General features: G+C 64.6%; 2 protein-coding genes across 3 annotated transcripts in view; one reads left to right on the top strand and one right to left on the bottom strand.

Moving 5' to 3' along the window:
- Positions 1–2093: 2093 nt before the first annotated feature.
- On the top strand, positions 2094–12808 carry AP5Z1 (adaptor related protein complex 5 subunit zeta 1). 2 transcript variants are annotated; one of them, XM_087817023.1, is made up of 17 exons: positions 2094–2134; positions 5467–5604; positions 5817–6003; positions 6429–6573; positions 6794–6906; positions 7307–7475; positions 7788–7919; positions 8243–8280; positions 8363–8525; positions 8963–9141; positions 9761–9903; positions 10098–10238; positions 10798–10909; positions 11245–11342; positions 11583–11715; positions 11783–11997; positions 12276–12808. In XM_087817023.1, exons 1-17 carry the CDS (start codon positions 2094–2096, stop codon positions 12544–12546), a joined length of 2418 nt encoding a protein of 805 aa, XP_087673149.1. In that variant the 3' UTR covers positions 12547–12808. The 2 variants fall into 2 exon arrangements, with proteins under 2 accessions (XP_087673149.1, XP_087673148.1); XM_087817022.1 differs by lacking the exon at positions 2094–2134 and having other exon boundaries at positions 4625–5604.
- Positions 12809–14684: 1876 nt separating this feature from the next.
- Positions 14685–15141, bottom strand: part of RADIL (Rap associating with DIL domain) — a 43413-nt gene continuing 42956 nt past the window's right edge. Inside the window, exon 14 of the mRNA XM_016213656.2 lies at positions 14685–14977. Within this exon, the coding sequence (XP_016069142.2) occupies positions 14872–14977 (106 nt within the window). The 3' untranslated portion in view covers positions 14685–14871. The remainder of the gene's footprint in view (positions 14978–15141) is intronic.

The raw sequence follows: 15141 nt of genomic DNA, 5'->3' as shown, positions 1-15141 counted from the left end.
CTCCCCAGATTCTCAGATCAGCCGAGCTCAGACCTGGCAGCTCGGTGCATGTGAGGGAGGGTTGAACCCAATACTGAGATTTTTTTTTATTTTATCTGACGGATAATTCTCCTGTAAACATGGTTTGGGGGGCGGGCGCTGTTAGGGCTGTGTGTGTGTGTGTGTGTGTGTGCGTGTGTAATTTTTTTTACCGTGGCTGTCTAAAGTGTTTTTTACAATATGTTTAATGATCAGTGCTTTAAAAAGCAGTGGTATCCTATAAAGTGGAAATCTAGGTTCTAAGCCTAAGCCCTGGGTGTGAATGGAGGTCGTATCGCGATGTTTCGCCACCTGTAAGTAGTCTGGCCCGGAGACCTGGGAAGGCTGCAGACACCCCAGCACTGAGGCGGGAGGCCGGCACCTGGCCACCGCTGGGAAGACGGAGGGACCCACAGCAGCCGGCCGGCCTGCGTTTCCATTTCTAATGGGATACAGTATTTTTTTAATAAGGAGCCATACTTTTTTTTAAAAGTTTGAGATATGAATGTGATTTCTAACCGTATTGGACATTAATGTTTTAAAGCTGTAACAAAGTTTAAGATTTCTACTTTTTTTTTTCATTTATTTTAACTGTTCTTTTATCTATTAAATTGTTGTATGTGGATGGGGAAGTTTTGTTTCTCCTCTTAGCATTTGTTTCTATAACCAGAAATAAAATTATATATTAAAGAAATGACACCAGGGTTCGGAATGGTCCCTGTGGGTGGGTGGCCGTGCGGGCGGCCTCTGCCCCAGCCCAGAGGGGCCGCACCGGGGACCCGCTTTCCCTGCTTTGTCCTCGGCGGCTCGCTGCCGGGAAGCAGCAGACGGGCGTGGTCTGGGGAGGTGCCCTGATTTCCTGGGTCCCCAGCCCGGGGTCCCCTGAATAGCAGTCTCTGTGGATGGGGCGGCTCGCCTGCGCCCAGGCACCCACGGGTGCCCACAGCTGCCTGGTGGGTCCCTGCGCTGCCAGCGGCCGACCGGCGCTGTGCGGCTCTTCCAGGCCGCGAGCCTCCTGTCCCCTCGCGTGTTGTCGCCCAAGCCCAGCGCGTCCCGGGTCCTGAGGGCCAGGCCCCCGGGTGCGGGGCCCGCGGGGCCTCGAGCCTGCAGGAAGCGCCGCGCTCCGTGCGGGACGGACCCGGCCCTGCGCCGGCCGCCGGCCGCCCCATTCAATCAAGTCGCCTGGAAGACGCCCGGCTCCCGCAGCCCGGCTCCCGCAGCCCCCTCCCGCCGGCGCACCGCAGGCCGGTCGCACGTGCCTCTCACCCGGCGCCTCGGGATGCTGTCCGCGGGCGGCGAAGCTGCGGTCGGACCCCGCTCCGGGCGCGACCCGGGCCCCTCGGCCGCTCACCCCGCAGGTGGAGGCGGGTCCCCGCCCGGGCCGGGCCCTGCACGCAGCCTCGCCCCCAGCCCCGGGCGCCCCCGCACCTCCACGGGGCTCCTAAGGGCCCCCCAGGACCCGGGTCCAGAGCTCCCGCAGGTGCCCCCCCGAGGCCGCCCGCCCCGTCCGCGCAGCACGGCGGCCCCGGGGCGCTGCACCCCCGCGTCCCTGCGGGGCTCGGGCGGGCGGGCGGCCGCGGTCCCCGGAGCCAGACACGCGGCCCCGCCCGGCCCCGGCCTGTCGCTGGGTGAGGGCCCCGGGGCCGCGCGAGGCGCCTGGGGTTCGGGGACCTGCTGCCGCCTCGGCGCCCGCCCTCCGCACGGCCGCCCGCAGCCCCGGCCGCCGCCCGTCGGCGCCCCCCCGGGCCCCCCCCGTGTCCTCCGCGGGCTCCCCCTGCGGGGCTGCGGGGCTGCGGGGCTGCGGGGCTGCGGGGCTGCGGGGCTGCGGCCGGAGCGGCTGCCCCACCCGGAGGCCCTGCGCCCGGGCGCGCCGCCGGGAGCCCCGCGGGCCGTCCCGAGGCCGGGGTGCCCGGGGGCCGGGGCTGAGGCTCCGGGGGCCCCGCCCCCCGAAGGCGCCGAGGAGCCAACCGGGTCCCTCGGCCCGCGCGGAGGCCCCGCCCCGCGAAGCTCCGCCAGAGCCCATTGGCCGCCCGGCCACGTGACGCGGCACGTGACGCCGCCGGAAGCCGGGCGGGATGCTGTCGGCGGGCGCGGAGGGCCTGCTCCGCCAGGCCAGGTGCGGGTCTCCCCGGGGGCCGGGGGCCGGGCGGGGTCCTGCGGGACGAGTGCAAGCGGGGCGCGGGGCGCGGCGGGAACCGGCCGGCGCGCGCGGGGCCGGAGCTGCGGGGGTGACCCGCTGGCCCCCGGTCAGGAGCCCGAAGCCCCGGCCGGGCCGCAGAGCCGCCGCGGTGCGGGGGGCCCTGGCGAGCCCCGTGCGCCCAGCCCCGCCCCGAGGGGCCGCCGAGGCCCGTGGGGAGCCGTGGACTCGTCGCTTAGGAAGAAGGCTCCTGGGGTGCACTGGCTGCTGGGGACCCCCCCCGCCCCCGAGCTGGGACCAGCTGGCCCCGCTGACCAGTCGGTCCCCCCTCGCCCGGCGCCGGACAGCTGACCACGCGCCTCGCTCGGAAGCAGAAAGTGCGGCTGGACCGCAAGCCCGCGGCCGACTGTAAAAAGGAAGGAGGCTGGGCTCTGAGCTGGGCCCTGGTGGGAAAGACGCGGGTGGCCGAGGCCGCCGCGAGCCCAGCGGGGAGCTGGACGCAGGCGGGGCGCTGAAGGCCGAGGAGGGTCGGACCCCCGCGGGCAGCAGCCCTGGCCCGCGGGCAGCTCCCCGGGGGGGCAGCTCCGTCACCCGTGAGCCCAGCAGAGCCTGTCCTTCAGCGCGGGACACGTTCCCACAGTTGAGTGCAGCGTCCTCGCTCCAGCACCTGGTCCCCCTCCGGAGTGCAGGGCTGTGCCAAACGGAAACATCATGTTTAAACGCCAGAGTCAACGTGAGAAACATTCAAACCCTGAAGAATATCTGTGAGTTTGTTTGAGCCAAATCGTGGGCGCCCTGCCAGGAAGTAGAGCCTCACGATGCCCCGGGGAAGGGCAGCTTTGCGCCCTGTTTCATGCATCACAGTCAAAGAAGGAGGCGGAAGTGGGTTCCCTGAAGTCCACTGGGGGTACCTGAGGGAGGCGGGGAAAGCAAGGTGGGGAGCCTCTGGGGCTGGGTAGGAAGGAAAAGGATGATAGGCACGCCTCTTTTACTTAGGTGGGTGCAGGGTGGTTAACAGTCAACAGTTAACATGGTAACAAGGGGACCTGTGGTTTCTGCAGAGCCGTGCCTGTGCTTTGAGGGGTCTGGGAAAAGGTAAATTATTTTGACTTTCCAACAATATGTTGTTGTAGATGCGAAAAGACGACAGACAGGCTCAGTTAAGGTCAAGACTGACTTTTGTCAGGGAAGATACCAGCCTAGGATATGACTGCCCACCATAAACTGCTTTTTAGTTAAAAAAGCTTTAATTTCAGGCCGTCTTTTGTGGTTACTTTAGGTGTCTGCGTTTGCAAGGCCGCCACGCAGGCCTTCTCTGCGTTCATCAGGTTAGCACGTGGCCCCTTTTCGTCCACACTAGCATTTCACTCTGCGTGTGCCACGCTCACCCCAGAGGTCTTGCCGACAGACACGTGAGAACCGAGACCCACTCAGACGTCGACTGGGCTTCCTCTCCCCTCTCACTTTCTACTTAAGGTCATAAGTTTGTGGAACAAAAGGCAGAAGGAACAGCCCTCGCTATTTATTTACTTATTTATTTTTGTTAAGCCTCACCCGAGGATGTTTTTTCCATTGATTTTTTTTTTAGAGAGAGTGGAAGGGAGGTGGGAGAAGGGGCGTGGTCCTGCAACCGAGGTACGTGTCCTTGACCGGGAATCGAACTCGCGACCCTCTGGTACACAGGCCGGTGCTCCAGCCCTGAAGCCACGCCAGCCAGGGCTGGCCCTCACTATTTGAATTCTGTGTCTGTCTTGGGTGGGTGGCTGGCTTGAGGGTAGCAGATACTTAAATATTCATAAGTAAAATGTATGAGTTAAACAGTTTCTCTTGGCCAGGACTTGGGGAAAATTAATAACTGTAAGTTCGGTCTTACTGGCTTTCATTCTAGATTTTACTTTAATTAAGTTTGTGGGAGTTTGGTAGCACTTTGTATTGCTGAGGTTTGGGAGTTTGGATTCTGAGTGAATTTTAGTTTGCAGATTTTTCAGAGGTGGAAAGCAAGGGTGGGAAAGTTATCTGAAATATCTCTTAGGTGAAGAAAGTGAGATTCAGATGGGGAGGGATGGGGGGGGATGCAGCAAGGTCAGGGGAGGCCAAAAGCTCAGCATAAGTGCTTCGGGTAGAGGGTCAGGAGCAAGAGAAACGGCCTTGATGGCTCCTGAGAAGTCAGGCGGGGCCCTGGCCTTGTAAGCCGTGTTGGCGTCTGGAGGAGTTTGGGGAGCTGTGGGAGGGTTTGAGCAGGCTGGCCTTTTAGAAGGAATCCTGTGATTCGGAGACTATTGGGAGAGATTAATGTGGCATGAGGAGTGGCACCCTCCTGGGAAAGATTCTCCATTATCATTGCGAAGCAGTCTGGTAGTGTCTCCCTCATTCTCGCTACCCCGGTTAGAACAGACCTGTACCAGGCCCCTGGAGGGAGCACGTGGGGGGAGGCGAGTGGAGGGGAATCCGTGGGGACTTCCGTCTGCCGGCCTTCAGGAAGAACGGGGTTCAAGGACCTGCGCTAGGGCCCCACCTGCAGGTGTCTGTCAAACCTTGTCAGCCTCAGAGGCTGGGGACACCCTGTCTCTCAGCTCGAGGTTCCTGAGCTCAGACATCTGGTCAGTCCAAAGTGGATCAAGAGGACTTCAGCCATGGCTTGGGGAGGGCACCGCACTGAGAGCCCCCGGAAGTTCTAACACTGACTTGTTGGCATGTTACTTTTTCTTGCTTTTGGGACTGGAATAGGCACCTACAGACAGGTTTCCATGTTGAGACTGTGCAGTACCTTACTTGCTCAATACATACCTATTTTTAATTAGTAAGCAGGAAAAGTATTGGCGTGAGGAGCTCCAACAGGCTCGCCTTACAGTGTATCCCAGTACCCGCCCGTTAACATGCCAGACTTAACGCTTATTCCCGAAGGTAAAGGCTCAGTGAAGGAACCTGTTGAAAAGCAACTTATTTGATCTCCCTGAACTCAGTTGGTCTTGGTTCTTCTGCTCCTGGAAGAACAGAATCGGGTTGTGTGGAGTCTCTGCTAGTAAGGTGTGTTGTCTTCGTAAATGGGGGCGATGGTGTCCCCGACAGCCCTGTCCAGCAGGGGACAGTGGCCCATGGACTGCTGAGTCCGGGAGAGAGGAACTAGGTCAGGCACCAGCCGGCCAGTTTGTCAGGAGGGCCATGTGGATGGTGGCACTTCCTTCTTCCCGGACATCCGGGTCTCTCTCTCCTCCCTGCGTCCGGGGGTCGTTCGGTCGCAGCTCGGCGCAGCATCTGGGTCCCGCCACGAGGCCTCGACACCAGCTTGCTGACAGCTCTGCTTGCTTTAGGGAGATCCAGGACGAGGAGCTGCGGAGGTTCTGCTCCCGGGTCAGCTCGCTGCTGCAGAAGGAGGCCTGGGGGCCCGATGCCGTCGACGCGCTGCGCAGGCTCTTCCTGATCGTCTCGGCCACGAAGTATGCCAGGAAGTGAGTGGGCACCCTGGGCCCTGGCAGGTGGGAACGCACCTTGGCGGTTGAGTCTGTCCACGTGAACCAGTGCTGAAGGGGCTCAACTGTGAAGTTCTATCTACCTGCCCAAGGGACCCGCGCCACCTCTCTGGGGCCTGAGGGAGCTCTGGGAGCCGGGTGCCCTTGCAGTGGTGTGACATGCCAATGCCTGCTGTGTCTGGCTGTCACAGGCTGGAGAAGACCTGTGTGGACCTGCTGCAGACCACCCTTTGCCGGCCCATGTGCCCCGAGCCACTGCAGCTGCTCTGTGCTGCCATCCTGAGAGAGGTGTCGCCCTGTGACAGCCTGAGCCTGTCCTGTGACCATGTCCAGAGCACACGGCAGCTGAGCCTGGTGGCCTCTGTGCTCCTGGCCCAGGTAACATGACTGCTGCCACCCAGGGTGACCACTCTGCCCTTGGTGGCCCTGGGGCCCCGGGAGAAGCAGCAGCCGGTGTGTGGCCCCATGTGGGTGGGCTCAGCTCAGGTTCCCTGTCCACCTGTGAGTAGGGCTGCCTCGAGGGAGCCGGGCTCCGATGCTCTAGAAGGAGCAGAAACGCCTGCCCCCCCCCTTCCCCAGGCTCCTGGGAACACAGCCAAGACGCTGTGAAGGCCAGTCCAGGCCGCAGGGCCTGGCTGCAGTGCTGGCATCCCTATACGACCATAAGAGGCGGCGTCGTGGCACGAATGATGCTAACAGTGGCAGCCTGCAGCATGGACAGTCCCTCTCCAGGTGTCCAAATGACCTATCGCTCTGGCACTTGATGGGGTAGCCCCTCACGTCCACCTGTGTTTGACCTGCAGGGCGACAGAAAGCAGGAGGTCAGAAGTGTGGGCCAGTGTGTCTTCAAAGTCCTCGAGAGCCGACAGCCCGAGGGGCCCAGTCCGAGGCCCCTCCTCCCAGTCGTGTCTAAGGTCACCAGTCTCGCCCCAGGCACCTTCCATGAAGGTACCCCCCCAGGCTGGGGCCCCTGTTGCAGAATAGAGATGAGCCACCCGGGGAGGGAGGGAGGGCAACGGTTGCTGCGGCTGAGTGGCCATCGGGAGGCCCAAGAGCCTGGGACGCTGTCAGGAGCCGCTGGTTCCCCGGAAAGGCCTGGCAGTGCCCGTGCGGCCTGAGCCTGTGGGGTTTCCTGGTCGCCCCCAGCACTGTCCTCGCCCCTCTGTAGAACAGACCAACCTGCTCAGCAAGAGGCTGGTGGACTGGCTGCGCTACGCCAGCGTCCAGCAGGGGCCTGCCCATTCCTCTGGAGGCTTCTTCTCTACACCCAGGGCCCGGCAGGTGAGACTGGAGGGACTCTCAGAGATGCTGTCCCTCGGTGTCCCTGGGCCACCCCGGCCAGCCTTGCCTGCAGGGTCCCGTTGACTCTTCCTGTCCTCCCACCTGCCCGGGTTCCAGAATGATCCTCCTTTCCCGTCTCCATGCGGCGGGGAGTGGGGGTAGAGCTTTGGGTCACAGAGGGTCCCAGTCCCCCAGCCCATGACGCTCTGAGCATCTGTGGAGGCCCTGACCCTGCTGGTGAGGGTCGCTTGTCTGACTCCAGTGCCCGCATTTGTGCTTCCTGCAGAGGGTGGGTGCCCCCAGTGCTTGAAGGTCAGGGTGGATGAGCCCGTGGCGTGTCCAGCCTCAGCCCCCGCCCTACCCTGCCCCAGCGCCACCTGTTCCCCTTTGCCTCCCATAGCCGGGTCCTGTCACTGAGGTGGACGGGGCCGTGGCCACAGATTTCTTCACGGTGCTGTCCACGGGCCAGCGCTTCACGGAGGACCAGTGGCTGAACGTGCAGGCCTTCTCCATGCTGCGGGCCTGGCTGCTGCTCAGCGGCCCCGGGGGCCCCGGCACCCCGGACGCAGGTGAGACCCCCGTGCCCCTGGGAGATAACTGTCCACCAGGGCCGAGCCTCGTCGGCACCAGCGGGCGGGTCAGCGTAGAGCGATGGCTTGGGGCCGGCGGGGCGGGCGTCCTCCCGGAGCCCCCCGCGTACCGGTGAGCGGCTCGGCCTGGGCTCACGGGGCAGAAACCTCACTGCGCCGAGGTGCCCGGTGGTCGGCGGGCAGCTGCGTGGTGACAGTGGCCCTGGGCGCCCGGCCCGCGGTGGCTGCTGTGGCAGCCCTCCTGGCACCCTCTGGACCCTGTCCCCTGAGCATCGCCGTCCGGTCCTGCAGATGCCACGTCGGAGCAGGAGGGCTCCGCCCTGCCCGTGCTGGCCGCCGCCGGCCGCCTGCTGCCGCCCCAGGAGCGCCTGCGGGAGAAAGCCTTCGAGTACTGCCAGCGCCTGGTCGAGCAGAGCAACCGGCGTGAGTCCGGCCGTCCCTGCCCGTGAGGCCATGCCGGGCGCTCACAGGACGCCGGGGCCCCACAGCTTCGTTCCTGAGGCCTTTTGTTTCCAGGCATAAGCCCCGGAAGCTCGGCACTGGACAGAACCGTCCCCAGCCTCCTCAGGCTGCGTGCCCAGCCCCAGTCACGCCTCCCCTGGGCACTGCTCCGGGCCGAGCCCTGTCTCGTGCCTCCTCCCCTCGCGGGTGTCCACTGCCCGGTCCCCGAGCCCCCAGGACAGTGTGCCTCCTGTTTGGCTGCTCGATGCCGGTGCAGAGACCAGTCGCCTTTCTCCTTCCCCCAGGAGCCCTGAGGAAGGGGGACGCAGACCTGCAGAAAGCCGTAAGTGCCTGGGGGGCTGGGAAACCCTCTGGCGGCCGGGGCTCACCTCCCTCTGAACGCGGCCTCGGCATCCGCCCCGCAGTGCCTGGTGGAGGCCGTGCTGGTGCTGGACGTGCTCTGCCGGCAGGACCCCTCCTTCCTGTACCGCACCCTCCCCTGCCTGAAGGCCCTGCAGGCCCGGCTGTGCGGGGACCCTGCCTGCGTGCGGGCGCTCCTGCCCGTCGCCCAGTTCTTCTTGAACCACGGTGAGCCTGGGTGCCACACGGTGCGGGGCTGCGGGGCTCACGGGGCTGGAGGGACTCAGCGATCTTGCTCCTCTTCCCCACGCTCCCCCCTTCACCTGTAGGGGCATCGCTTTGTCGTGGTTGGCACCAGATGTGGCAGTTTTAAAAGGGATTTATGTAGTGAGTTAAAATGTTACCACCTTCATGTCACTCTTAGAACTCGCTTTGCCACCAGAGTTCATCAGCTTCCTGTCCCTCAGAGGGTGGCCTGTGGCCACAGCCGTGCGGGAAGCTGGACACAGCTTGGCTGTGTTTCTCGTGTGAGACGGAGTGTCAGAGCCCCTGGTGTCCCGGAGACGCGTATGGCCGTGGAAACTGGCCCGAGACCCTGAGGGGCCCTGACCAGGAGCAGGTGTCCTCACGACGAGGACAGGCACAGTAACGGGCTATGCTTTCAGGGGAGGCGGCCGCTGTGGACTCAGAGGCCGTCTGCCAGCACCTGTTCACCAGGGTCCCCTCCGAGCACTTCCACAGCCCGATGCTGGCCTTCGAGTTCATGCAGTTCTGCAGGGACAACCTTCCCCTGTTCGGCAGGAGCCTCGGCATCCTCAAATCCAGCTTCCCCAATCTCTTTAAGGCACGCTCCTCATCCCTGGGTCGAAGTGGGGGCTGGGTGTTATGCGTCCCCCAGCTCTCCCCTCCATCGTGGGACCTTGGGGCCAGTCCTGGCCTGTCTGTGACCACAGGGCCAGTCACTCCGGGGCCTCAGGGCAGGTGGCCTGGAATACAGGCATGGGGCAGCCCAGGGGTCCGTGCATCACAGATAAGCAGCTTCACTGTCAGGCAGCCTTGGGCTGGTCCCTTGGGAGGCCTAACTCGGTTTAGTCCTCAGATCATCTGCCCAGAGTGCAGCATCCACCCTGGCAGCCTCGCCTGAGTCTCCAGCTCTTTGGTGCCGTTGCCTGTTGATGTGTTTCCTGTGACTGGCAGTCACCAAGTAGCATTTTCAAAATCTTTGGAGGGTTAGTCCTTTAATCAGAGAAACGGCAACAGTGACGCATGGGAAGTGATTTAATTGTTGACACAAAAGTGAATGCAGAAGCAAAAAGGAAGAAAAAAACATTGTAGGGAGTATTTTCAGAGGCCTGGGGCCCCGTGCAGACACCTTGCCCAACAGCAGTGACCAGGGCACGACCTGATGGCCCCCTCTGGGCAGCTGACAGCCCCCTGCTGAGCTGCCCTGCCTGTCCCTGCAGCTCCTGGCCTGGAACAGCCCGCCCCTGGTCTCCGAGTTCGTGGCGCTCCTCTCGTCACTGGTGGATGCGGGCACGGCCGTGGAGATGCTGCACTTGCTGCTGGACCTGCCATGTCTGACCGCGGCCTTGGACCTGCAGCTCAGGTGAGCCTGCTCCTGCGTGCCTGCCTGCCCTTGCTGTTCCCTGCCCCTCCCCTCCCGCGGTCCCCTGCCACGCACACCACCCAGGTACCGGACCCGTAGGCCCTTTCTCGTCACCTCAAGACTCCTCACCGGGTCAGGGTGCTGGGATGTCACAGTGACATTTGCTTTTGTCCCTCGGGTCTGTCCACTCACAGATTATCACCAGCTGCATCTGAGAGGCCCCTCTGGGACGCCTCCCTCAGGACACCCAGCTGCCTGGAGGCCTCCCGGGACCCGCAGCTCCAGGGTCTTCTCCAGCACCTGCTGCGCACCAAGGCCAGTGGGACCACGGAGAGGTAGGCGACCCTCAGGCTGGGAAGCCCCTGGGACAGGGCTGTGTGGACAGGGCCCTGGTGCCCACCCCCGGGCCTAGTGCCTCCTGACCTGGAGAGACAGCTGCCATTGCCCTTAACAACTGGCACCAGCCCGGCGCCCAGGGCTCGGCTCTGTCAGTTACACACACCAGTCCACATAACCTGTGAGGCCGGCACTCTCGTGACTCCATTTTACAGGTGGAGAAACTGAGGCTTAGCATCCCCTAGGAGAGGAGATCCAGGAGTGCAACAAGGCTCCTCAACTCTGCCCTACACTAGCTCCCTGGTCACGTGGGAGCAAGGCCGTCCTGAGGAGTGAGAGGCTGATGACAGGAGCAGGGCTTAGGAGCATGAGATGTTCATGGTGACAGGGTGACCTCCTTTGATGAGGGCCTGCGAGTAGTTTCAGATCCCTCAGACCCTCCTGGCTTCCCACAGGCACTGGCCTATGGGGTGACGCAGGCTCATGTGTTCAGAGCGTGTCCCTGGGCACCAGGCGGGTGGGGGTGGGCGCTCAACAGGCCGTGCCCTGTATCCCCAGGTTGGCGCCACTCTACCAGCTGCTGCAGCCCATGGCCAGCTGCGCCCGGGTGCTCCAGTGTGCCCAGGCGGTGCCCACCCTGCTCCAGGCGTTCTTCTCAGTGGTGACCCAGGTGAGCCTGCTGCCAGGCCCTCATTCCCACAGCCTCACACTCCAGGCCCCACCCCACCCCCCACCCCCAGCCCCAACCTCACACCTCCCAGCAGGGGGCCAGCCCACCTGGAGCAGGGACTGTGGCCCTGCCCTTGACCTTTGTGGAGCCTCAGTGACAGCCACAGAGGAAAGGCTCCAGCCCCATCCAGGCCCCATCCCTCTCACCCGGCCATTCATCCCCCTTCCCAGGACGGGGCTCACAAGTGGGCCCCCAGGCGGCAGAGAGAGCAGGACCAGAGCAGAGCTCAGCAGTTTGCTAGAGGGACTCAATCTGTCTCTCCCTCTTGACCCCAGTTTGCCGACGGGGCCCTGACCATCCAGCTGGCACAGCTGTTCCTGGAGAGAGGTGACTCGCTGTACCAGGTCCCCGGGTACGAGGCTGCCGTGCATGGGTGAGTCCCTCCTGGTTCCTCTGACACTTGCCCTTCACTCTGTGGACCGAGGACAGAGCTGGCCCAGCCTCCCCACCAGTGGGCAAGAGGTTCCTTTAGAGGCCGGAGCTGTCTACCTCCACCTGGACTGTCTTTCCCGTCCACCTCCTGGCTCTCGTCCTGGGTGGGGCTGTGGGTTGGGGTCCACAAGGGTTGGGGTCCACAGTCTGCAGCACCCCCCCTTGTGTCCTCTCTGGACAGGGTGCTGAGCTCCCAGTTCCTGGCCCTGTGCAAGCGGAACCCCTCCCTGGTGGTCGAGCTGGCAAGGGAGCTCCTGGAGTTCGTGGGCAGCGGGAGCGGCATGTGCAGCGGTGGGAGCATGCTCACCTCCGTGGTAAGGCCGGGTGGCCGTCCCCCCGACACCGGCAGGCCTGGCTGGGGCTGAGGTGCTCTCCCCGTAGGTGTGGGCCATTGGGGAGTACCTGTCGGTGAGCTGGGACCGGCGGTGCACCGTGGACCAGATTAACAAGTTCTTCGAAGCCCTGGAGGCCCTGCTGTTCGAGGTCACCCAGTCCCGCCCCTCAGCCACCCTTCCCAAGTGTCCCCCACAGCTCATCACTGCACTTATGTCCACACTGACTAAGCTGGCCTCCCGGAGCCAAGACCTGATCCCCAGGTACAGGTTAGGGGTGGGAAGAGGGAACCTGCCAGCTCCCTGTGGGGATAGGAAAGTGGCTTTGGGGGCATCCCAGTCCCAGAGGCCGGGTCACAGCATCAGCGCCCAGGGGTTCTGGCCACATACAGGTGGTGTAGACTGTGTGGGCTCTGCCACCTCACTTCTCCAGGCCGAAGCCCCACTGGCTGGAAGCCTCGGGTGACTGGGCCCCCTCCACAGAAGCCCTTTCCACGCGAGGGCTGCATCTGCAGCAGACTGACAGGCCTCTGCATCCCCAGGGTCGGTCTGTTCCTGTCCAAGATGAGGACACTGGCCCAGAGCCCGGCCGTGGGCCCCCTGCACCGTCAGGAGGTTGCAGGCGCCATAGGCGTGCGGGCCACCGAGCTGCTGAACCTGCTGAAGATGCCCAGTGTGGCCCAGTTTGTGCTCACGCCCAGCTTGGAGGTGTCCGAGCCCCGCTATCACCGCGACACCAACACGGCCCTGCCGCTGGCCCTGCGCACAGTCAGCCGGCTGGTGGAGAAGGAGGCGGGCCTCCTGCCCGGGTGAGGGACAGCGAGCCTGGCCTTAGGGCCGAGCCAGAGTTTTACTGGTCGGAGAGGAGACCAGGAGGCCTAGTGGGTCCTGGTCCCTTGGTGCTGGTCAGGCTGCCATGGGCTCGCCCTGCGGATGCTTGTGTCCCTAAACCGTCTCTCTCGTGATCGTGTTGAGCTCTGCGGTGCAACAGCCCTGATTTGTGGCCCTGGGCCCTTTGGGGCTGGATTGGAGCTACAAGGACAGATTCAGCCAAAATAAACCTGCTCTGAAAGTTTCCGTGTGGACACGTCAGGGCTGGTTCCTTCACTCCCCCCACCCACCCCGGGGAGAGGGCCAGTAACGGGACCGCCGCAGACGGCCCGCGGCTGCCCCACAGCTGCCCCCGAGCCCAGGTGCTGTCCGGGCGGCTGGGAGAGCTGGCCCTGCGACGGAAGGGACCCTTGCCTGCCAGGCAGGACACCTGGGCCGCTCCTTCCCCCTCGGCCCCAGTGTGTCTGAGGCGAACCAGCTCAGCCTGTGTCGTGGGTGTTCCCGGAGTCAGCTCGTGGATATACCACAGGCGGGAAGCCGGTGACCCTCCCGCAGGTGCAGGTGACACCTGCCCCATGCCCTTCACTGCACCTCCCGCGCCCCTGAGTGACTGAGAAGCCCGGCTGGGCTCCCGGCCTCTGCGGGGGGCTGCAGGTGCCAGCGCCTTGGCTGGCTGGCAGCCTCCTGCCATTAGGACGGAGGGCAGCCACCGAGCCAGGGGCCCCGGTGACCCGGACACCCGCCCGGGGAGCTTCACTCAGTCAGCCCCGGATCGCGCTGGGATCATCCCAAGTGGGGGACGGGGTGCGGGGGGACGAGACGCCCCTGCTCCGCGCTTCCCGCCTGTAGGTCGGCCCCGGGCCGCCAGGTGGCGCTGCTGCTCCACGAGCCCCAGGCCGCGGCCCCGCCCCGCAGCCCGCCCGGCCCCGCAGCCCGCCCGGCGGTGGCCCCTCTTCGGGCGCCCTAAGGACAGGCCGCCTCGGGGCGCCCTGGACGCGTCCCCATCACTCGAGCGGCGCTGGTGGGCGGGCGCGCCAAGGACCCCCTGACTCCCCCAGGACGGGGGGCCCCGCCCGCGCCCTCCCCAGCGCACCCCCACCCTGCGCCGGGGTGGAGGGTGTGTTCAGCAGGGGTTCCGTGGCCCCGTTCGCCCCGCAGCTCTGTGGGGTCGCAGCTGTGTGCCCACTGCGGGCGCCCGAGACCGGCCGTCCCGCGGGCCTGAGGCCGGCCCCGCCCCTGCGGCGCCCTCGCGGAGCAGCCTGGGGCTCGGGGCCCTGGGGCTCGGGGCGCCTGGGGCTCGGGGGGCCTGGGGCTCGGGGAGCCCCAGGGGCTCGGGGGCCTGGGGCTCGGGGGGCCTGGGGCTCGGGGGGCCTGGGGCTCGGGGGCCTGGGGCTCGGGGGGCCTGGGGCTCGGGGGGCCTGGGGCTCGGTGGGTCCTACGTTTAAAATGACGCTTTAAACACGGACCCGGCTTCGGGAACTGGGGGTGGGAGGCCGGCCTCGGGCGGGGTCCTGGGGCCCAACGCGGCCCGCAGCCGCCTGTGCTCTGCCGCGCCCGCCGGGGGCTGGGGGGGCCAAGGCTGGGGGTCCCCCTCCCCCGGCCACCTGCTCGTGCGGACCGGAGGCCTGAGCCGCCGCCGAAGCTGCTGGAGACGCCGCCCCGCGGTCCGCGCGCTGGAGCGGGAGCCTCCCGCCGAAGCGCAGTGACAGGTGGGCGCAGGCGGGCTGCGGACTAGGCCTGGTGTTAGGGTCAAGCGCGGCTTCAGGGGCCAGAGAGGGAACCTGGAGGGGCCTGAGCCCTAGCAGGGGCCCGGGGGCCAGGGTGGGTCAGGGCTCACTCTAACCTTCTGGGGGTCCTCCACCCTTTCTGGGGACGGTGCTGAGCCTCTGATTTCCAGGAGCAACCTGCACACTGACTGGCTGCCCAGTGTGTTCCTGCTGCTCCTTGTTTCTGGGTAGGGCGGTTAGTTAAAACCATTCTGCCATCACCGCGCCCGCGTCCTCCCAGGGTCTCTCCCTTGCTGGCAGGCAGGGGACTGGGTCCTTTGGGCCCTCCCAGCAGCCCCTGGGCCCTAGGGGAGCCCAGCATGGCACCCACCCTGACCACTCACCACAGCGCTCCAAGATATGAAAGATAGTTTATTGAATCTATACGTCTCCGTTAAAATCTTCAAACATAAAAGCTCTGTAACAAACATCACAACTTAGTGTTATCTGTCATATAAATAAAATATACACTAAGATGTACATTATCCACAGGGTGGGGCGCCCCAGCCTGCTCAGGATCAGCGTGTGGCTTCCCAGGCCCCTAGGGAGGGGGCGAGCGGAAGCGGATCTTCTTGGCTGTTTCCACGTCAGACTTGGCAACGAGGAACCGCATCTTCTTCCCCCCGTGTCGGATCAGGTCCACGGCTCTGGAACCCAGAGGGGGCGAGGATGTCTCTAGCTCCTGGGGAGGGTGGGCGCGCCTCCCGGAGGGGCCCCAAGCCTCCACCCCAGGAGTCCCAGGGCAGGGGCCGGGTGAGGGCCTGGCCATGGGCAGTGTCTGCTGCCCTCCCCACCCTGAGAGGCTTGAGCC

The sequence above is a fragment of the Miniopterus natalensis genome, chromosome 4, assembly GCF_054644295.1.
Source record: "Miniopterus natalensis isolate mMinNat1 chromosome 4, mMinNat1.hap1, whole genome shotgun sequence".
NCBI lineage: Eukaryota > Metazoa > Chordata > Mammalia > Chiroptera > Miniopteridae > Miniopterus > Miniopterus natalensis.
This window is presented reverse-complemented; position numbering and strand designations above follow the sequence as displayed.